Source organism: Pan troglodytes, chromosome 1 (assembly GCF_028858775.2).
Source record: "Pan troglodytes isolate AG18354 chromosome 1, NHGRI_mPanTro3-v2.0_pri, whole genome shotgun sequence".
NCBI classification, from domain to species: Eukaryota; Metazoa; Chordata; class Mammalia; order Primates; family Hominidae; genus Pan; species Pan troglodytes.
The window spans coordinates 144,741,482-144,764,082 of record NC_072398.2 but is presented as its reverse complement, the minus strand read 5'-3'; the positions used below and the strand labels follow the sequence as shown (position 1 = coordinate 144,764,082).

Below are 22,601 nucleotides of genomic sequence, written 5' to 3'. Positions count from 1 at the left end.
CCATCAACAAGTGGGCAAAGGATATGAACAGACCCTTCTCAAAAGAAGACATTTATGCAGCCAAAAGACACATGAAAAAATGCTCATCATCACTGGCCATCGGAGAAATGCAAATCAAAACCATAATGAGATACCATCTCATACCAGTTAGAATGGCGATCATTAAAGTCAGGAAACAACAGGTGCTGGAGAGGATGTGGAGAAATAGGAACACTTTTACACTGTTGGTAGGACTGTAAACTAGTTCAACCACTGTGGAAGACAGTGTGGCGATTCCTTAAGGATCTAGAACTAGAAATACCATTTGACCCAGCAATTCCATTACTGGGTAAATACCCAAAGGATTATAAATCATGTTGCTATAAAGACACATGCACACATATGTTTATTGTGGCACTATTCACAATAGCAAAGACTTGGAACCAACCCAAATGTCCATCAATGATAGACTGGAATAAGAAAATATGGCACATATACATCATGGAATACTATGCAGCCATAAAAAAGGATGAGTTCATGTCCTTTGTAGGTAGGGACATGGATGAAGCTGGAAACCACCATTCTCAGCAAACTGTCACAAGGACAAAAAACCAAACACAGCATGTTCTCACTCATAGGTGGGAATTGAACAATGAGAACACTTGGACACAGGAAGGGGAACATCACACACTGGGGCCTGTTGTGGGGTGAGGGGAGCGGGGGAGGGATAGCATTAGGAGATATACCTAATGTAAATGACGAGTTAATGGGTGCAGCACACCAACATGGCACATGTATACATATGTAACAAACCTGCACGTTGTGCGCTTGTACCCTAGAACTTAAAGTATAATAAAAAAAAGGTTGATCTAACTTTTTAATGAATGAATCAGTCTGACATCACGTGAAATCACTGACCCATTTTCACATTAATAAAAGTGTAACAATCAGACATTACCATACTCTTAGCATGATACAATTGAAAGCATATGGTATCACCTATGAAGAATACTTGCCAAAAAAATTTTAGACCTGAATTCATTCAAGATCTTGGACCTAACTACTGGTTTACAGGAAATAGAGGAGATGGAGAAACATCTTAAAATGTCATGAGCCAAATACAAATTGTGGGAACTCTTACAGGGCAAATGATCAAATTTATCCATAAATAAATGTCATGACAATACAGGAGAAGGCTGCTATAGATTACAAGAAACATATGCACCAAATGAAATATGTGGATTTCATTTTGATCCCAATATGAACAAGTCATTTGTAAAGACATTGTAAACATTATTGATACTTAACAGTGATACAATATTAACAATATTGCTAATTACAACCTTAGGCTGCTTATTCAGAAAAGGCCAAAGAATCAATTGGAAAACTGACAAAATTGATTAGTAATGTGACTAAATACAAGATAAAACTTTTACATTCATATATACTATTAATTACTAGAGGTTAATAATTCTTAATATCTACACGAAAATCCAAAATACTTTGAATTAATTTTACCAAGAAATGTGTGTAAGTGGTTTGAAGAAAACTACAGAATTTATAGAATTTATACTGATAATTAGAAATACTTACATAAATTGTCTTTATACTCTCTCTTCCAATTGCCTCAAAAATCATTACACATTAAGAATGCGCTTACCCATTTTGTAATACACTCTGTTCATTACCTTCTTACCAGTCTATTAATGAATAACATATTACAGGCAACTTAATTACTAGTTTATTTTAGTAAAAATGTCTTTCTTTACTTAGGAATCCCAAAATCATATACTGAAATATTTGGTTACAGAATTGTCTCATTATAAGAAGTTGGAGAATAACAATTGGATCATTTTGTCTTTAATGATTTGGGGTTGTTAATTCATTTCTGACTGTTCATAATTAGGAAGTTGTAGCCTCAAAGTTTTATTATGGGGGTCATAGCCTTTACCAATTCCAATGGCCTCACCTCATTAAACAACATTCTGCTTGGCTAACGCTTGCTACTAACATTCCTATGCAAAGCTCATCATCTCTAAGGTTCCCACAACCCGTAGCAATCAGATGACTGTAAACCTGCCTACAGAATCTTGTTCTGGCTGTTCCTGTTACCTCAGTTTGAGCATTTATGTAATTACATTGTCCAACTATAATCTAATCCTAGTAAGAATTAATGCTGTGATCATAGACCATTGTTCTCTCTAGATATTTATGCTAGATAAAAGGATATCATAATTAATGAATTAAACTTTCATGTGTGAATATATTATGATAATCTTCTAAATCATCACTTGACTTGGTATCTAGCTAGGTATCACAGTAAACCCATCAATTAATTACATGTTCAACATTTTATAAATAAGTTTAAATAAAACACGTTTGTAAACTAGACATAAGTTCACATTTTGTATAAGTCAAGAGAGTTTTCTGAGACCTGTATAGAGAATTTGCATTCATCAACTGTAAAGAACTAAGAAAGTTATATACAGAATTAGGATAAAAACTATAATAATTTTAAAATAAGCATAAATTCTATGATTATATACCACTTTATGAAATGCTTACCTATCATTTTACTTCAGCCATATTCCCATTGCAAATGAAAAATTTTATCTCAGCTATTTCAAAGCCAAATTATACTGCACTTCATATAATGGAAATCATGTATCCCTCTGGATGAGGAAAATGCATACTACATGGAGAAAGAACAGAAAACAGAAGTGGAGGCAGGAGGCAGAATAACAAGACACCAATTATTGCTTCCATGCAACAAGTTGTGAATAGTCTAGTTGCACCAAGATACCCACATTGAGGAAGAACATAAGAAATCTAGCTCATGTACCTATCTCAGATCCAAAGGCATCTAGAGGAAGCACCAGTTCTCCCACCGGGAACATGAGATGTTCACCGGATCTTTTGTAAAAGAAAAGCTAGAACAAAAGAAGAAAGGCTGGTGATGGATTTCTTAAGGCACAAATGGATTACAAATATGGACAGATACTAATCTCAACTCATAAAGTGGAGTAACCTGGACAATATCTATGTTGGCTAGAGCCTTGGACCAGAATTTCTAGCTATAAGCAACTACCTCTTTTTACCATAGTTGGACATAACACGTATTATTTTCTACTGTGTCACAGTTTTCAAAATGTAGGGAAGCACTATTGCCAGGAAAAGAGTTATTACTCAACTTTGAATGTTCAGTATCAAGTAAAGCATCTGGTACATCCTTACAAGTGGGAACATGCTTTGAAAGCTTTGTGAAGAGTTCTGAAATCATAAATCTTTAATATTTTGTTTATATCAATATTTTGTACATAATTTAGAAGTGCTCTGGTTTTATATCTCATTAATATTTAATTGATGATATTTCAAGTAATACCTGAAGCTGATGTTTATTCCCATATACATGTACTTATTCAATTATCCATTTGTATTAAAATTATCTTACGTTGCTAAAAATCAACAGTTAGGTCCCAGTTAGTGTAAAATGAATTCTGGATATGAGTCTTTGCTGGAGAAAAAAAATATATATATTCATATAAATATATATATATATCTCCAATATTTTTATGTAATATTTTTCTATCCCTCTTTGTGCTACCTTTTCACTTTCTCAATTGTGACTTTTGATAAACGGAAGTTCTCAATTTTAATTGCTAATCACAAAGGAAACAATTTATTCAATTATAAATTTGGATTTATAATTTATATAATTTATAAAATTTATAAATCCAATTTGTCCAATCCTCTATGCTCTTTAAGAAGTCTTTACCTACTCCAAGCTATTGAAGATAGTCCTCTAAATTTTCCTCTAAAAACTTTGATTTACCTTCATATTATGTTCAATCATTCATCCTGAATAGATTCTGTGTATGGCTTGAACTAGAAATTAAGATTGTTTTCCATGTGCATATTTAACTGGTCTGGCACCATTTATTAAAACTACAATTCATTCCCAATATACTACAGTGTCATCTTTGTCATAAATCAGATATCATAAACCAAATGGGTGGATTTTGCCTCAAACTCTTTATTCTGTTTCATTGTTCTATTTGCCTTTGCTCCATTACTACTCTATTGTAATAAGTGTAGCTTCATAAGTTTTGATGTCTTGTAGTGTAAGCCCTTAAGCTTTGTTTTCCAAGATTGCTTTAACCATCCTTGGCCCTTTTTATTTAAATGTAAATTTTAGAATCAGGTTGTCAATGTCCATCTAAGAAAATAAAATGAGCTTTTGACTGGGATTGCAATGAATTTATAGATCTACAGATCAATTTGGAAAGTTGACTAAGATCTTTACAATTCATGGATATATATCCTTCAATTTTTTAGATTAGAAAAATTTCAGTAGTGTTTTGTAGTTTTCAGTGTAAATGCCTTGCAGATATTTTGCTTGTCCTCAGTGTTTGACGCAATATTACTGAAAGGTGGACTATTTTTTTTCATGCTAGTATCAATGGTATTTTTAAAATTTCATTCCTATATGTTTATTTCTGCAATACAGAAATAGTGTGATTTTTGGTATACTGACCTATTCATATATATTAATAAATTCACATGATTATAGGAGTTTATAAATTCTTTTGGATTTTCTATGTACACAATAATGTCATTTGCAAATAATGCCATCTTATTTCTCCTTTTCAATTCTTATGCCTTTCATTTCTTTTTCTTCCTTATTGCACTGGATAGGACCTCCCATACAATTTTGAATATAAATATGTGAGAGCAGATATTTTTGTCTTATTTGTAATCTCAGGCAGACACTTCAATAATTTGCCATTAAGGATGATGTTTGCTGTAAGTTTTTGCAGACATTCCAACGTCTATTCCTAGTTTACTAAGAGTTTTCATTATGAATGGATGCTAAATTTTGGAGAATAAAGCAAATTAAATTAATTCAATTTTAAATATTAAACCACACTTGTATTTCTGAAATAAATTCCCATTTGATAATCATATATTCTCCTTTTTGCATATTGCTGAATCCAATTTGCTAATATTCTGATTAGGATTTTTACATCTACATTCATGTGTGATATTGGAATGTGTTTTTCTTTAAAATGTCCTTGCTGTGTTTTAGTTATTGAGATTATGCTGACTTCATTAAAAAAAAGTTGAGAAGCATTTCCTCTTCTATTTTTGGAAGCTTTGGTTTATGTTACTTCTTACTTAATAATTTGAGAGAAGTCAGCAGTGAATCCTAAGATTTTAGAATGTATGTGTCTGTGGTCATAGTGGGGGGGTCTTGTAAGATTCTCCATGGGGCCTGAAGGCTTAGGGAGATGAATAACTCCTCCCTTCTCAGGCCCACTCCCAAGGCACAAGGCCACTTCTGTCAGCAGCAGGCATCAGCAAGATAGCAGAAGCAGGAAGAGAGCCTGCCAGAAGACACCTACCCTGGCCGGAAGACACGTACCCCTGAAGATTGAGAAAGAGGACATCTGGGTACAATGTAGCAGTTACGTCAGACTAGGACACTTTCTGTTTACAGGAGTCTATAAAACCTTTTTGCCCTGTCCTCACTTGGGACTGACGCCACTGTAGGCCTCAGCCTGCCTGCACCCAGGTGTTCATTAAACAGCATGTTGTTCCACACTGACTCCTGCCTATTGGTGTCCTCGCAGGGTTCGAACTGATAAAAGAACCTTACATCTGGTGCTGAAACCCGGGAGGGGCTCCAGTCCATGTCCCTCGTGGACCTACCCCTCCATTCCAGAGAGCAGACAAAGGAAGCTCCTCAGTCTCCAGTTGCCTCTCTGTGCATGCACCTCAGTCACTGATCTCACCTACTGGTAAGTTTTCCCAGGAGCCCAGTTAACAGGTAAAAATCTGCACAGCCTCTCTTGGTTTCTCCAGTCTGAAAACCCAACATTGGTCCAAGAAGGCTCTGGCATGTGCCAGGCACTCGCTGATCATCTGGTCTTAGGGGGATGCCTCTAAGCCATTTGATCCTGTTCCAGGAGCGAAAAACGCAGTAGTAACAATCGCTCCTTTTATCGTATCCCTCCAGCCATCCAGGACAGTCTCCTTTTCCCTGTTCTCCCAAGCCTACCCTCCATTATGGGGAAACTCGTGGTCCTCCATTCCAAAAAAACAGCCCTCTAGCCTGCCTCATAAAAAACCCGCAAACCTTAGGCCTCACCTAAGGTTTGCCTAATGATATCCACCCTAAGTGTCTTGTCATTTTTTGCAATTCAGTCTGGCCACAATACGAATTGGATAATGGGTCCAAATGGCCCACAAATGAAACATTCGACTTTACAGTTTTAACTGATTTAAGCAATTATTGCCGACGACTGGAGAAATGGGGAGAAATTCCTTATGTCCAGGCTTTTTTGCACTCAGATCACAACTCGACCTCTGCAATTCTTGCTCACCTCTTCAAATCCTTCTCCTCCATTCTTGCTGCCCTGATCACCTTTCTCCTCCTGACCCTACCTCTTTTTCCTCATTCAATCCAGCTGACTGCTGTCTACCCCTCCCAGCCCCTACCTCTTCCTCTCAACCGTCTTCTTTAACCCCCCAAGCCTCCTCATTATATTCTCAACCGCCATCTTCCCAGCTGCCCTCTTCCTAGCTGCCATCTTCTCAGTCAGCAGTATCCACTTTTTCTTCTGCACCGTCCCCTCCTCAGGACAATTCTAGAATTGCCTGTACCCATTCTCCTCCCCCACCACCCTCTCCTGAGGCTTGTAAACCTATCCCAACACCTTATGCCCCTATCTATCCTCCACTGCCTGTTAACTCATCCCCCCTTTCCCCTTCAAACACTCAGCAAGAACCACTTCCGGCTTCTTCCTTCTCTCCTGCCCATACTCACTTGGGTGCCATCTTTGGCCCATGCCCCACCCTTACTTCAGTGCAGGTGCTAGAGTGCCCACTTTGGGAAGTAGCAGGAACTGAAGGTGTTTTTAGAGTTCATGTTCCCTTCTCCCTCACTGATCTCTCTCAAATTAACAAAAGACTCAGTTCATTTCCAGAAGACCCTACCTCTTACATTAGAGAGTTTCAGTACCTCACCCAGTCTTATGAACTAACCTGGCATGACCTCTATGTTATCCTCTCTTCCACCCTCACCCCAGAAGACCGAGACGACCATATCTGGACCCTAGCTCCGTCACATGCTAATACAATTCATCACCAAGCTCCTGCCCAGCCTACTGGCACAGAGGCAGTCCCCAACCAGGACCCCACTGGGATTATCAAGACAGGACCTCTGGACACCGCCATTGAGACCACATGATTGTGTGTCTCCCTGCAGGACTCAAAAAGGGTGCCCATAAAGTGGTAAACTATAAAAAACTTCCAGAAATCACCCAAGGTCCTAATAAAAACCCAGCCCTTTTTCTCTCTGGTTTAACTGAAGCCATGAGAAAATATACCAACCTAGACCCAGCAAGCCCAGAAAGAACTACTATCTTAAACCTTCGGTTCATCTCCCAGTCCACCCCTGATATTCGGTACAAGTTTCAGAAGCTTGATGATGGCCCTCACACCCCAGAATGAGACCTTCTTAATTTAGCCTTCAAAGTCTTTAACAATCATGATGAGGAAAGTAAAAGGCAAAAACAGGCAGAGTTTCAAATGCTTGCTTCCACCATCAGGGGCCCTGCAGGCCCACAGGGTCGCAGCTCCACAAGGAAGCCTCCTAGCAATCCACCTCCACCTGTCTGTTTCAAGTGTGGCAATGAAGGCCACTAGTCCAGACAATGCCCAAACCCAGGTAAGCCCACCAGGCCGTGTCCCCTCTGTGAAGGACCCCACAGGAAGTTGGACTGTGAGTGGCCCCCACAAGGACTGCCCCTTCCTAAGCCGCCCAAAACCTCCTACTCGAATCTCATTGTCCTTGCTACTGAAGACTGATGGTGTCCTGGAACGGATGCCCCGGCAACTACCATCGCTTCATCTGAGCCAAGTGTAACCCTGATGGTGGCAGGTAGGCCAGTATGGTTTTTTTTTAAATTAATATGGGACAACCTACTCTGCTTTACCTAATTTTTCAGAACCCACTCAGTCCTGCCAAGTCTCTGTTGTGCGAATTGATGGACGAGTCTCCAAACCCCAAGCCACCCCTCCACTTTTCTGCTCCCCACACACCTTTTCCTTCACTCACTCTTTCTGAGTCCTGCCCTCATGCCCAACTCCGCTCCTAGGCAGAGACATCCTTTCAAAACTCCACACTATCCATTTCCACATTCCCCACAGTACCCAACGCATCAACCCAGACCCCTCCGGGGCTTCTTTCTTCTGCTCCTCCAACCTCCCACCTTAAAACATGCAACTTTTCCTTATCCCCCATCCGTAGTTAACCCCGCTGTTTAGGATACTTCCAGACCCTCAGTTGCAAAACACCACACCCACCTCCGCATTACCTTTAAAGAGACCACCCAGTTCCTATCACAGAAGCAGTATTACATCCCCCAAGCAACTCTCATAGGCCTAAAGCCTATCATTTCTGGCCTCCTCGCCAGTCACCTACTCCACCCAACAAATTTCCCTTTCACACACCAATTCTACCTGTTAAAAAGCCAGATGGAACTTATCAATTAGTCCAGGATCTCAGGCTCATTAACCAAGCTGTACTCCCAGTATGTCCAGTAGTTCCTAACCCGTATACTTTACTCTCCACAGTTCCCTCCAATACCACCCATTTTTCTGTTCTAAACCTAAAGGATGATTTTTTTCCCACAATTCCTTTACACCCTGATTCCCAAAACCTCTTTGCCTTTATGTGGGAAAACCCTGACACCCACCTTTCACGTAAGCTCACCTGGTGCGTACTACCTCAAGGTTTTAGAGACAGCCCCCACCTTTTTGGAAAGGCCCTTGCTCGAGACCTCTTTACCTTATCCCTAAAACCATCCACTCTCCTTCAATATGTTAATAATCTGCTCCTATGTAGCCCCTCTCAAAGAGACTGCAATGCCCATACCATCTCTCTTTTAAACTTCTTGGCAGAACAGGGGTATCAGGTCTCCCCTAAGAAAGCACACATGCACCCCCTCAGTCACCTATCTAGGCCTAGCTCTTACCCCGCAAACCCGAAGGCTCACAACGGACCGCATATCCCTCCTCCAGTCCTTCCCGCTCCTGCAAACTCAGCAAGAAATTTTCTCTTTTCTAGGACTAGCGGGATATTTTAGGCTCTGGGTTCCCTCCTTCACTCTACTTGCCAAACTGTTATACCAAGCTGCTAAAGGCCCTCTCCATGAGCCTTTAAAACCTGCACAGCCTATTACCCAATCTTTCCGTCTACTCCAGAAGGCTCTCATCTCAGCCCCCGTCCTCACTCTCCCAGACCTCGCCAAACTTTTCTCCCTCTATACCGACAAATGGCGTGGAGTTGCACTATGTGTTCTAACCCAGTCTAAGGGACCCACCCTCCAGGTTGTTGCCTACCTCTCTAAACAGCTTGAAGCCACAGTTCTCAGATGGCCTGCCTGCCTCCGAGCATTGGCAGCAGCTGCTATCCTCACCCTTGTGATTTGTGTTCTTATCTTTTGATATTTTATTGTTGGAAATCACATTTTTATTAATTTCTAAAAGTTCTTTCTATGTCAGGCAGGAAAAAGAAAGAAGTCTTTGAGTATCGAATATACCATACAGTATTGTGCTTGGTATTTTAACGAGTCATTTGAAATTAAAATTCTTATTTCTTGAAACGCTTACACTACCATATGTATACTGTCAGAAAGTCTTAAATAAAAAATTTCAAATTAAACAAGCTCAAAATAGTGAAATCAAGTTATACTTCTAGCCTGGAAATGCAAATTTATGAAGTTTTAAGGTAATTAACTATGTTTGTCTATAGAAGTTAAAGCAAATTTAATAAATATAGACAAAAATGAGTTTTAGGATTACATTCAGGTGACATTCTAGAAGTTTTCCTTGGCATTATTACAATGAAATTATTTCTTTTTTAAAAAAAATTTCAATAGTTCTTGGGGAACAGGTGGTGTTTGGTTACATGGATAAGTTCGTTAGTGGTGATTTCTGAGATTTTGGTGTACTCATCACCCAAGCAGTTTACACTATACCCATTGTGTAGTCTTTTATCCCTCCCCTCCCCACAACCCTTTCCCGGAGTCCCCAAAGTCCATTGTATCATTCTTATGCCTTTGTGTCCTCATAGCTTAGCTCCCACTTATGAATGAGAACATATAATATTTGGTTTTCCATTTCTGAGTTACTTCACTTAGAATAATGGTCTCCCACTCCATCCAGGTTGCTGTGAATGCTGTGATTTTTTTTCCTTTTTGTGGCTGAGTAGTATTCCACAATGTATATGTACCACATTTTCTTTATCCACTCATTGGTTGACAGGCATTTAGGCTGGTTCCATATTTTTGCAATTGCAAATTGTGCTGCTATAAACATGCAAATGCAAGTTATTTCTCACATAATGACTTCTTTTCCTTTGGGTAGATACCCAGTAGTGGGATTGCTGGATCAAATGGTAGTTTTACTTTTAGTTCTTTAAGGACTCTCCATCCTATTTTCCATAGTGGTTGTACTAGTTTACATTCCCACCAGCAGTGTAGAAGTGTTCCCTTTTCACTACATCCATGCCAACATCTATTCTTTTCTGATTTTTTTATTAAGACCATTCTTGCAGTAGTAAGGTGGTATCTCACTGTGGTTTTAATTTGCATTTCCCTGACCATTAGTGATATTGAACATTTTTTTCATGTTTGTCGGTCACTTGCATATCTTCTTTTGAGAATTTGTCTATTCATATTCTTTGTCCACTTTTTAATGGGATTATTTTTATCTTGCTGATTTGAGTTTGAGTCAGTTCCACAGGCTTAACAGGAAGCATGACTGGGATGCCTCAGGAAACTTACAATTATGGTGGAAGGCAAAGGGGAAGCAAGCACATCTTACCATGGCAGAGCAGGAGGAGGACTGAGAGAGTCGGGGGGAACTGCCACACAGTTTTAAATCATTGAATCTCATGAGAACCCAGAAAACAGCAAGGGGGAAATGCACCCCCATGATCCAATCACCTCCCACCAGGCCCCTCCCCCAACACGTGGGGATTACAATTTGAGATGAGATTTGGCTGGGGACACAGAACCAAACCGTATCAGGTGTGTGGGTTTCTATTCCTTTCTCCATGTGCATACCAACATATGTGAACCTATATACAGAGAGGTGTTTAATTACAAAAATAAACATGATTTTGTGACTTTTTTCACCTAAATATAACGAATAAACTGCAAGCCAGCAGATAGATCAAATTCATTCTTTAAATTGCTGTATATTTTTCCAGCTACAGACCCTGCTGTGACTCACTTTCTAAGAGGACTTCATTTGCTGTTTGCTGCAACAGACCTGCTGACCTCAGAAAACCTTGAAGGGGCTCTCTAGTGAAGGGCTTTCCAATCTTTTTAGTTGGGAAAGAACTGCTGCTTGAGACTGAAAAGATCTGGGAGCAAAACAGCTCCTCATAGAAAGTTATCAGATGGTAAGAGGTCTCACAGGCCCATGAGAAATGAAGCCACCGCATCTCTTAACACTTAATTTGCTACTGCCCAAGAGATATGCACAACAGGGTGCTGGCAGATGCTGAGGAAACCATAGCTTGAGTAGGCCAGGAAAAGTTAAATTCATTTATGGGGCATGAGAAGAAAGATGACCAGTACAACAGAAATAAGAGAGATGTCTACTGAAGCAGAACCAATGGAAGAGACAGAAGATAATTTTAATGAAAAATATCATGGAATTATAGAACTAAAAATAGAAAAGATTTTCAGAAATTAAAAACTACCACGATTTCTTAATTAAAAGTTCAATATCCAACAGAAAAAGAGAATGACTGACTTTGAAAATAACATTAGTGGTCAGAAAAATCGCTGGAGGAAATACCTCATAAGAGACCCAGTGCAGATAACCTGAGGGAAAAGACCAAGAAGCATGGAGGTCAGATCCAGGAGCCAACTAAAGAGGAGGAAAGGAACATGAGAAGTAATAATAACATAGATAATGGAAGAAAACATTTACAACTTAGAAAGTATTGAGGGCCTGAATATCAAAGATAAAGGGAAAATCCTGCAGATCTTTTAGTACTGTGGGGAAATGGGCTTTCTGGCTCAAGGGCCTCGCTGACATTGAATTTAGGTCACATACCAGGTAAGCCCTAGGTACACACAACGTGTGTACCTAATGCTTCACATGGAAACAGTATTAAGCAGAGATTGTTAAATTCTAGCATTCAGCAACTTTCCTTTGTCATGTTGTCACTAGGAGCTAAATACCAACCTTAGGAACTTTGTGGTAGTCTTTTCCTTCCACAGTCTATCTAAAGCTGCAGGCACCAATTTTTAAATGCCATAAGCACAAATTACTTTGGTAACAATAAAAAATTAAAAATATGAGAAAGGAGGTATTCATGGGTAAGACAAATGCATTACTGTTATAAGAAACTACTATCTTTATTTATGAAATGGATACAGAGGTAGTATGGTGAGAGTTAAGAGCAGAGCAGAGACTCTGGATGTCTGCCACTTACTAGCTGTGCGACCTTGGGCAAGTTACCTAACCTTTCCATGTCTTAGTTTCCTGAAAATTAAATGAGTTAATATATTATCACAATTATTAACTCTGGCACATAGCAAGTGCTTAATCAATCATAGCAGCGCTGCTGCTGCGCTGCTGCTACAGTGGGAAAACGGCTCTGTACACAGAACTTTAATGTTGCAGACTTGAATTTAAATGCCAACTTTAAACAAGTTTCATACCACAGCCATGGTAATTAATCCTTTTTGCTTACATTTTTCATATCTAAAACAGGAGTACGAATACCTGCCTCTTTCAACATCTGTCCATCTATCCACAAACATCAACTGAGTGCCCAGATATTTATATGACTAAGATACATTTCGGCCCTTAAGGAGCTTACAGTTTAGTGAGTAAAACTCAAGAGCTTTGCTTTCCTTTCATGTGGGCATTTAAGGCTCCCTTTGCATTAGGAGGTAAAGAAAGGGCTGCAAGGGTCAAGTATGTTTTTAGTATGATGAGTACTAAGATTTTTTTTAAAGTGACACTAATCTTGTTAGCAATTGTTGGGTAAAAAATGTGGCCAGTTCTGACACTCTGTGTTTTGCTATTTTAAGAAAAATACTATGAACCAACTGGATCACTAGAAAGTAAGCATCTGTGGATGATATGACAGTCTTAAAAGTGAGGGGATCAGAGGGGACCAGGCCCCCATCTCTGATCAGAAAAAGAGCATAAAACATCTTAAAGAGATATTTCTGTTCATAGGCTGGAACTGTGTAGTTCACAACCTGCCTTTTTTAGTGATCTTTTAAGACCTGAGTGTTCCTCTGAATTAACAGCTCTCAAGTCATTGTCCAAGAGGAGTCACTATTACTTGATCCTTTGTAAACCACGTCATCCCCTTTTAGAGTATCCTGCCTTGGCACACACAGTGGGAGATTATAGCAAACAAGTTCTTTTTCAACTTGGACAACTTTATCCCAATACTAAAGACCTTATTTTAAAGCTTCTTGATGTTAAGAGTGCTTATTTTGATCATCCCCATGAGTTGGCCATGGAAAGGGTGGGATAAGCTGTTCCCCTTTAATCTTTTATTTAACTAAGGGGCTCTAGAATGTCTAAAATAATAATAATATCAGATAATCATTAGTATAAAACGAATAAAAGAGAGTACAAATTGAAGACAGCCTGAATATCTATTCTTTATAATGAAAGAATGCATGACCACGTTTTCATCTGTCATTAGCAGTTGGTACTTAATAGCGATGACTTAAAATTGTATACTTAAAACCTAACAGAAATTATAATGGCAACTCAGCATATACTTGAAACAATATTAAGTGTAGTATACTGAGACATTTAGTAGCTTTAGAAAGTATGTAATTACACCATTATTAAAAATTAAAATTCAGAATATTTTACTTTATATTTATATATCACAATATAAAACAATTATATATATTATTTAAAATCATATTGACCAAGACTTACTACAAATTCACTTGAATGGTGGCTACGAACATCACAGAGAATGAATCTGACTTCCATGTCTATGTGTGAGAAAAATATTCTAACAACCAATTTAATTTTAAAAGAAATTAAACCAAAGATAAATAAGAATTATCCAGCAAACAGGAATAGTAACAACTATCCTATTTTAAAGTTTCAGTTAGATAAATTATGTTTCAAAAATCTTTACATAAAAACCTCTAATACTACCACTCATAAATCATAAAATGTAACTGGTAGTATATTTATTTTTTTACCCAATCACATTTTAGACTCATAATAAAAATCTACTACTTAGAGAAAATAAATTTGACAATTTATTCAAACATTGTTACATAAGAAGTTTTAAGAAACTGTAAATAATTCTTAATACTCTCATTTTGATTTTCCGACTTCTCAAGACTATTTTGTACTTCTTTCAAACACACTTCCTGATGTTGTGCTTTCTAAAGAAAAAAGGAAAAAAATACAGATAAGCAATAATAGCATTCATTCCAAAGGACCAGAGTCATAATATTAAAAACATATATACAATAACTAGATAATTCTTTTTGATTTTTTAAAAGAATACTCACATCTGATGTGTTCATTCTTAGAGCTCACTCTTTAAAATTAATAATTAAAGCACACACGGTTGATCTTCACTGATATAATTTATAATATACATTCATTTAGCCCCAAATTATTACATATTTAACATGATTAACTTAATAGGTTAACAACTGTCATAATTTCACATGTAACATGATATATTTTCATACTAGTTTTTGCCATTTTCTGTCTAAAAATTCACATTTTATTCCAAAATAATTAAATGTCTTAAAAGTTGATAGAATTCTAGTTTTGATAATGTGAACATTTTCTTAGAATCCCTTAAAAAATAAAACGAGTTCTTCATATTACAGTGGTTCTTTGAGGAAAAAATTTAAAACCGCAATACATTTTTTTAAGTAAGGTGCATATGAATTCCTAAGTAGGTGAATTCACTGACAATGCTTTAGATAAAGACAGGTTGCAAATATCATCTAGCTTCCAATTAAAATATAGACACCTAGATAGAAAAGAGAGAACTTTTACATCCTTCATATCAGGTGTTCAATGACACCTGATACCTTCTGAAACTGAGCAATGCCCAGCTCAGGAAATGGGGCAGGTAAAAAACAATGAGCTAGGCTGGGCAGTACAAAGTCACAGGATGAATACAATGAGTTTTACTCAACAATTTGGAAAGAAAAATAGTAACACATACTTATTTTGTAGGGTAGAATATAAAATGTCAATGGATTTTAGGATAATACATAAGACTTCAAAGACATTTCAGGCTTCCCGAGGGGTGCCTTGGATTAAGCTGCTGAGGTCATCCACAGATCTGTACATCCATTCTGCACCACCCTATTAGGGTACTTGGACAGAAAATACAAAAAGGCCTGCAGGTAAGCAGGGCACTGTGGGAGACACCAGGGATACAGACGACTATGAGACATGCTTTCAGAGTGCTTACAATTCAAATGGGGCTGAAGCAGGTATATTAAATAAATACTGCCCACTTAACTGTCCCCTGGAAGGCATAAAACACACAAACTCATTTTTCAGCAATGTTTAAATCTATGCTTAGAATTCTAGAATTTTACTAGTACAAAACTTATCAGGTTTAACAAAACATCAGATCTTTATTTTTTTTAATTTTTATTATACTTTAAGTTCTGGGATACATGTACAGAACATACAGGTTGGTTACATAGCTATACACGTGCCATGGTGGTTTGCTGCACTCATCAACCCGTCATCTACATTGGGTATTTCTACTAATGCTATCCCTCCCCTAGCCCCGCCACGCCCTGACAGGCCCTGGTGTGTGATGTTCCCTGCCCTGTATCCATGTGTTCTCATTGTTCAACTCCCACTTATGAGTGAGAACATGCGGTGTTTGGTTTTCTGTTCTTGTGTTAGTTTGCTGAGAATGATGGTTTCCAGCTTCATCCATGTCTCTGCAAAGAACATGAACTCATCCTTTTTTATGGCTGCATAGTATTCCATGTTGTATGTGCCACATTTTCTTTATTCAGTCTATCATTGATGGGCATTTGGGTTGGCTCCAAGTCTTTGCTATTGTGAATAGTGCCACAATAAATATACGTGTGCATGCGTCTTTATAGCAGCATGATTTATAATCCTTTGGGTATATACCCAGTAATGGGATTGCTGGGTCAAATGGTATTTCTGGTTCTAGATCCTTGAGGAATCGCCACACTGTCTTCCGCAGTGGTTGAACTAATTTACACTCCCACCAACAGTGTAAAAGCATCCTATTTCTCCACATCCTCTCCAGCATCTGTTGTTTCCTGACTTTTTAATGATCACCATTCTAATTGGTGTGACATGGTATCTCACTGTAGTTTTGATTTGCATTTCTCTAAATGACCAGTGATGATGAGCTTTTTTTCATATGTTTTTTGGCTGCCTAAATGTCTTCTCTTGAGAAGTGTCTGTTCATATTCTTTGCACACTTTTTGATGGGGGTTTTTTTTTTTCTTGTAAATTTGTTTAAGTTCTTTGTAGATTCTGGATATTGGCCCTTTGTCAGATGGATAGATTGCAAAAATTTTCTCCCATTCTGTCGGTTCCTGTTCACTCTGATGATAGTTTCCTTTGCTGTGCAGAAGCTCTTTAGTTTAATTAGATCCCATTTGTCAATCTTGGCTTTTATTGCCATTACTTTTGGTGTTTTAGTCATGAAGTATTCGTCCATGCCTATGTCCTGAATGGTATTGCCTAGGTTTTCCTCTAGGGTTTTTATGGTTTTAGGTCTTACACTTAAGTCTTTAATCCACCTTGAGTTAATTTTTGTATAAGGTGTAAGGAAGGGATCCAGTTTCAGTTTTCTGCACATGGCTAGCCAGTTTTCCCAACACCATTTATTAAATAGGGAATCCTTTCCCCATTGCTTGTTTTTCTCAGGTATGTCAAACATCAGATGGTTGTAGATGTGTGGAGTTACTTCTAAGGCCTCTGTTCTGTTCCATTGGTCTATATATCTGTTTTGGCACCAGTACCATGCTATTTTGGTTACTGTAGCCTTGTAGTATAGTTTGAAGTCAGGTAGCGTGATGCCTACAGCTTTGTTCTTTTTGCTTAGGATTGTCTTGGTTATGTGAGCTCTTTTTTGGTTCCATATGAAATTTGAAATAGTTTTTTCTAATTCTGTGAAGAAAGTCAATGGTAGCTTGATGGGGATAGCACTGAATCTATAAATTACTTTGGGGAGTATAGCCATTTTCATGATCTTGTTTCATCTTATTCATAAGCATGGAATGTTTTTCCATTTGTTTGTGTCCTCTCTTATTTCCTTAAGCAGTGGTTTGTAGTTCTCCTTGAAGAGGTCCTTCACATTCCTTGTAATTTGGATTCCTAGGTATTTTATTCTCTTTGTGGCAATTGTGAATGGGATCTATTTATTTTACTAGCTTTAGCCAAGTACTAGGGACATTACAGCAAAACCCACCTCATTTATTTTTTCAGAGGCTTCAATTACACAAAAAAACAGCACACATATTTTACAGTATCAGAAAGTCAAATGGTGAGTTAAAAAAAAGTTTAGAAATAAATGGAAGGCCTGTGCTAAATTAAAGGTGATTGACGTTTTGTTCTGACTAAGTTGTCATGAAACTTTTGATGGCAATAAAATCGAATTGTGCATGCCAAAAATCATTTAACTCTTGAATCTTTTAGGTTTTCAACTTTTTAGACACTTGGGAATTAAAAAAATAGATTTCATGGAGTCTCTGGATCCTGGAAAAAACACAGTATCATTATTCTCTATGTCATTATCTAGTAGACAGTTATTACGTAATTTAATCATGAGTAATGCTAGCTTTCAGAATATTCTATGCCAATTGACTGTTTCATGAGTATTCAGGAAAAAAAAACAGAAGACTAATTAAACACAGTCAATTTGGTATTTTCATTTCATGGCTGAGTGGACTAAAGCATCCATCTCACATGTATATCTAACAATACTGAATGTTTAATACAAAATTATAACTTTCTAAAACAAAATATTCATTATTCAAGACAGATATAAAACTCACTTGTAATAATAGTTTAAATTGTGTTTATCTTTAAAAAATGAAAAATTCATATCAGGATGAAATCAAGTAGATTATATCTGTAATTTTCATTAAGCAGTTGTCATTGCAAAAGTAATATGTAGGGAAAGGGCCTGATGAGATTTGATGGCAATGCAATACATGCCATCCAAGGAGGCAGAATAATAAATTATTTGGCATATCATAACATTTTTATTTGTTATATCTTATATTGCTTGTTATTTTTAATATTATCAGTAAAACAATAGACTTGATTCACTCACTTTGTATTGTCTACATGGTAAGAATGTTAAATGTTATCTTTTATGATATGTTAAGCCATGCTAATACTTACACTGTTCATTTTGCAAACAAGTTGATTTTGTTCTTCATTTTTCTTTCTAAGCTCTGTTTCCAGATCTAATATTTTAATTTGTAAAGCACTCTCTCTAGATGACATTTTCTCTATTTCTTCAGCAACCTGTAATTTTTATCAAAAGAGTAAAATAAAGTGCTTTCTTTAAAATATGATTTAAAGCCTTGACAGTTATATTGTACCTTTTTTCTAAACAGATATTACTTGTATGTTATATCCAAGTTTAAAGATGTTCTATCTTGAAGAAGCACATATAGCGTAAGTATATACTATACTTATCTTCGCAGCACTAAATATCTGCAAAATTGGCTTGAGATGGAAGAGATGTATACATTTTCACTGCTCCGTGACTTAGGTAGGTGTTTTCTCCAACAATATATTTTATAAACAGACTGAGACCAATTACCATTTTTATAGCATTTATATTCACCAGGGTGTTAAGAGCAGTGATGGAACATAGAAATTTCTTGTTAAATACTCATTATACACTTGGATTAATAGAATTGGGAGTAGGAATTGGTATACACACTTCCTACAAACACACACACACACAAACACAGAGACTGGTTCTTCATTCATTCACTTCCAAACTGGTCTGAATTTGAATTTTCATATTTCTCTGGTTACTTATTTTAGCAGGAAGTCTAGCTTAGTTATGTTCATCTAAGGAATCAGATATGTTTCCTTCTAAGGAAGCCTATTTGTAAGAATGCTGGGTTGGAGCCACAAGAATGAGAGTAGAGGCAGGGACTGATCCAGGAACAAGGAGCTAGTGGAAAGGACTGTCCTCCAACCTAATTCCTATGAACTCGGTTCTAAGTTATTATAAAGATTTCTTCTGTACATATTCCAAGCACAATTATGCATGAGAGATGCCAGTGTGAGCTGAAGCTATGGGAGAAAGGGCCCTTAGGACAAACATTGACGCCCTTGGCGCCGTCCCCTCAGTGTGGGCAATGGTAACAGGGCAGTGATGGCACTCTCACGTGGGCAGAAACTACAGATAGCCCCATATTCCACTGTAGCAGGAGAGAAAGGAGAGGGCAGACATACCTCTGGGACTCTGAACTCTTCCTTTCAGGAAGGAATCTGAGAGCATACCTGGCATTTCCAAAATGCACTTAGGCTGAACCCTACCAGACTTTGAGAGTGCTGAGAGCTAAGGCCAGGTCTTGTTCATCTTTGCATCTCAAGCACTAGCAGATTGCCTGATACTGAAGTATTCATTGAATGCTAACCTAATGGATGTAACTGAAATTTAATATTGTATGTATTTATCTATGCAACAATATTTGTCAAAAGGGACTTGAACTTTACAGCTCACTGAATCCTGATCAAAACAAAAATTTTCAATTATTTGCACATTCAATTTGGTTGTATATAAAAAAGGTACAGGAGGAGATTATGTCTTCAAAGTGTTTTCCATCTCTGCCCTTTCCCCAGCCACATTACCATTTATCTAGTGAAGTAGCTCTAGCCTAGCAATATATCTGTTTTGCTTGAAAAGGAAGATAGTTAAAGAAGAAAAATGTAATTGCTCCCTTCACCCTGTCATCAGGACAAAAACAATAACTACAGGTTGCAAGATGTTTAAAAAGATGACTCTTTGGTAAATGAATTAAAAAGTTTCTAAATAAAGGCCATGCATACCTTTTGTCTTCCTTCTTCTAAAGCGGCTTCCAGTTGTCTGGCCAATGCTGTATACTCTGCAGATTTCTCTTTAAACTTAAGATTGCTGTGCTTAAGACATTCTTCTTGGTTTGCCAGCTTCTTCTCAAGCTCTTTATTTTCTGCGTCCATCTGTTCTAATTTTCTTTTTACAGAAAACATATATTTTAAAATTTTAATGTGCAGAGAAATATGCAGCAGCAATGTTAAGTAATTTAATACTTACTGTTGAAGGTTTTCACACTTCAACTGAATAAGATAGTTTTCCTCTTCCAGAGAAAGCTTTGTCAGAAGATTGTGATTTCCATCAACCTAAAAGAAAAAAAAAAGTTTTCTTAGTCATTTTCTTCACAATCAACTTCCAAAGAAATTCATATAATTTATTGTTAGAACAACCACAAGCAACGAGAAGGTATAAATGTTACTACTCTTACACAGAAAGACACCAAGAAAATGTTATATTGTTAAAATGGAAGTTTTTAATTCCTGGTTAAATTTAAAGAAGTTATGTTGCCTGTATTGGAAAATAACCAACTAAAAAAAATTCAGGATGATGGCTATTAAAACACTTCGAACAACACCTTACTGAAGAAAGATATTTATTTTGTTAAGTTGAAATAGGAAAATTTTAAGCAGTATTAATCTCCTATTTTTGGATACCTAGGGTTTCTCTTATGGTTTTCTGTTTCACCTAAAAATACTGATTAATAATTGAGTATCTGTGAAGTCGAAACTATAAGTAAAATACGTATTTTTTTGAGAAGCAAAGTGAAGTAAACAAATCAACCAAAGACACATTCACCCATGCCAAGACAGAATATTCTTCCCACTGCTTCAAAATCTGCTCTAAATAATGTAAGAAGCTTTGATTTAAGGAAAAAATTTTTTTCTCATAATTTCAATTAGTAATTTAGGCTAATCTATGTCATTTGACATTTTACTAGAAAAATCTCTTCTCAGGAATTTAAACTCTAAAATTTTGTCTGCATATTTTTATCTAACTTTTAAGTTCAGGGGTACAAATGCAGGTTTGTTACACAGGTCAGCTTGTGTCATGGGGGTTTGTTGTACAGATTATTTCATCAATCAGGTATTAAGCCTAGTACCGGTTAGTTATTTTTCCTGATCCTCTCCCTCTTCCCACTCTCCACCCTCTGAAAGGCCCCACTGTGTGTTGTTCTTCTCCATGTGTCCACGTGTTCTCATCATTTAGCTCCTACTTTTTAAGTGAGAAAATGCAGTATTTTTTTTTTTGTAAAATTAAAATCCAGATCATATTTGGAAGATAGACAGGGAATGCTTCCTAAAACTGTCTTGAAAGTAAAAGAAAAAAGACTTGTCGCCATCTTTGGACTGCTCCTTTAAAAATAATTTCATTAATTAAAAAAATATTGAGTGCTTACTATGTGCTAGGCATTGAGCTAGGAGAACGCTATGTGGCTACTAACAGGATACACATGATCCATATTCTGATGGTATAAAAAGTAAAACAGGAAAAAGAAACAGACTGAAAAATATCCCAAAAAACTTGACGTACAATTCTAATTAAAATAAATTCAATTTTTGTAATTTAAGTTTCAATAATTTACCTTATCCTTACATCAAGGAACATATATGTAAGTATAACTTTGCTCCTTCTCTCATTCTATTACCATGTCTTCAAATGTCTATAGATTTGCATGAATAAACTAAAATAGGAATTTTAATTACCAATTTTTCACCATAAAATTCTAAAAGAATAGCTTGCAAAACAGTATTATAGTATCTGCATGAAAATGATGTTTTACGAACTAAGTAGATGGGAATTTAAAAATCAAGCCCTGACATGAGTGCCCTCAACTGGTGAAATCATTCCAAAGCATTCTTTTAACGCATCTAGCAAAACTCAGAAGGACGGCTGGATACCTGGCCCTGAAGCTCCCTAATGGTGTGTTCCTGGTCTGCACACTTCCCCTTGCAGCACTGCAGACTCTCCTGACACTCGTGAAGCCTCCGTTCCGCCGCCGTCAAGGAATCGCAGACACGCTCTAACTCCTTCAGATGAGACTCCATCTGGCCTCTCATCTGAGTTGTGGCAGTAGGGAAATAAGTGCGAGATCACACATTCAGCATTAATATTTTTATTATCTTAAATACTAGATATGCTTATAACATAAGTATTTTAGGTATAATGGCTTTAAATAAGAACACAACTGAATAAATATTAATTTAAACTCGGTTAAATAAGAACGTATAACTAAAAAGTGGGGTAGACTTTAGTTTTCAAAAAGTTTGTTGAGCACATAAATAGGGTAAATTAGCTGACAAGGTGGATGTTTAACTAATTCTTAAAAGCAAATTTTTAAAATCCTAACATATTCAAGCATAGATTATCACTAATAACCATTACTAATAAAGCTGTAATTGTCTACTGTCCAGCTATAGGTTCTAAAGGAATTGTCACTTTTAGTCATTCAATCTTATAACTCAGATACTTA

The 22,601-nt window shown here is 37.0% G+C and overlaps 1 protein-coding gene across 34 annotated transcripts in view; it reads right to left on the bottom strand.

Moving 5' to 3' along the window:
* Nucleotides 1-22,601, bottom strand: part of ODF2L (outer dense fiber of sperm tails 2 like) — a 117,779-nt gene that overhangs the window by 55,825 nt on the left and 39,353 nt on the right. For 19 of the 34 annotated variants that reach the window (XM_016921798.4, XM_016921826.4, XM_016921833.4 and 16 more), the window contains 5 exons: nt 22,030-22,188; nt 20,351-20,436; nt 20,107-20,269; nt 18,436-18,561; nt 14,300-14,441 (listed from right to left, as the gene is read on the bottom strand). In XM_016921798.4, the coding sequence (XP_016777287.3) occupies nt 14,313-14,441; nt 18,436-18,561; nt 20,107-20,269; nt 20,351-20,436; nt 22,030-22,188 (663 nt within the window). In that variant the 3' untranslated portion in view covers nt 14,300-14,312. Of the gene's footprint in view, nt 1-14,299; nt 14,442-16,047; nt 17,785-18,435; nt 18,562-20,106; nt 20,270-20,350; nt 20,437-22,029; nt 22,189-22,601 lie in introns of those variants that run through there. The other 15 variants (XM_016921827.4, XM_054684636.2, XM_054684648.2 and 12 more) reach the window with 2 other exon arrangements.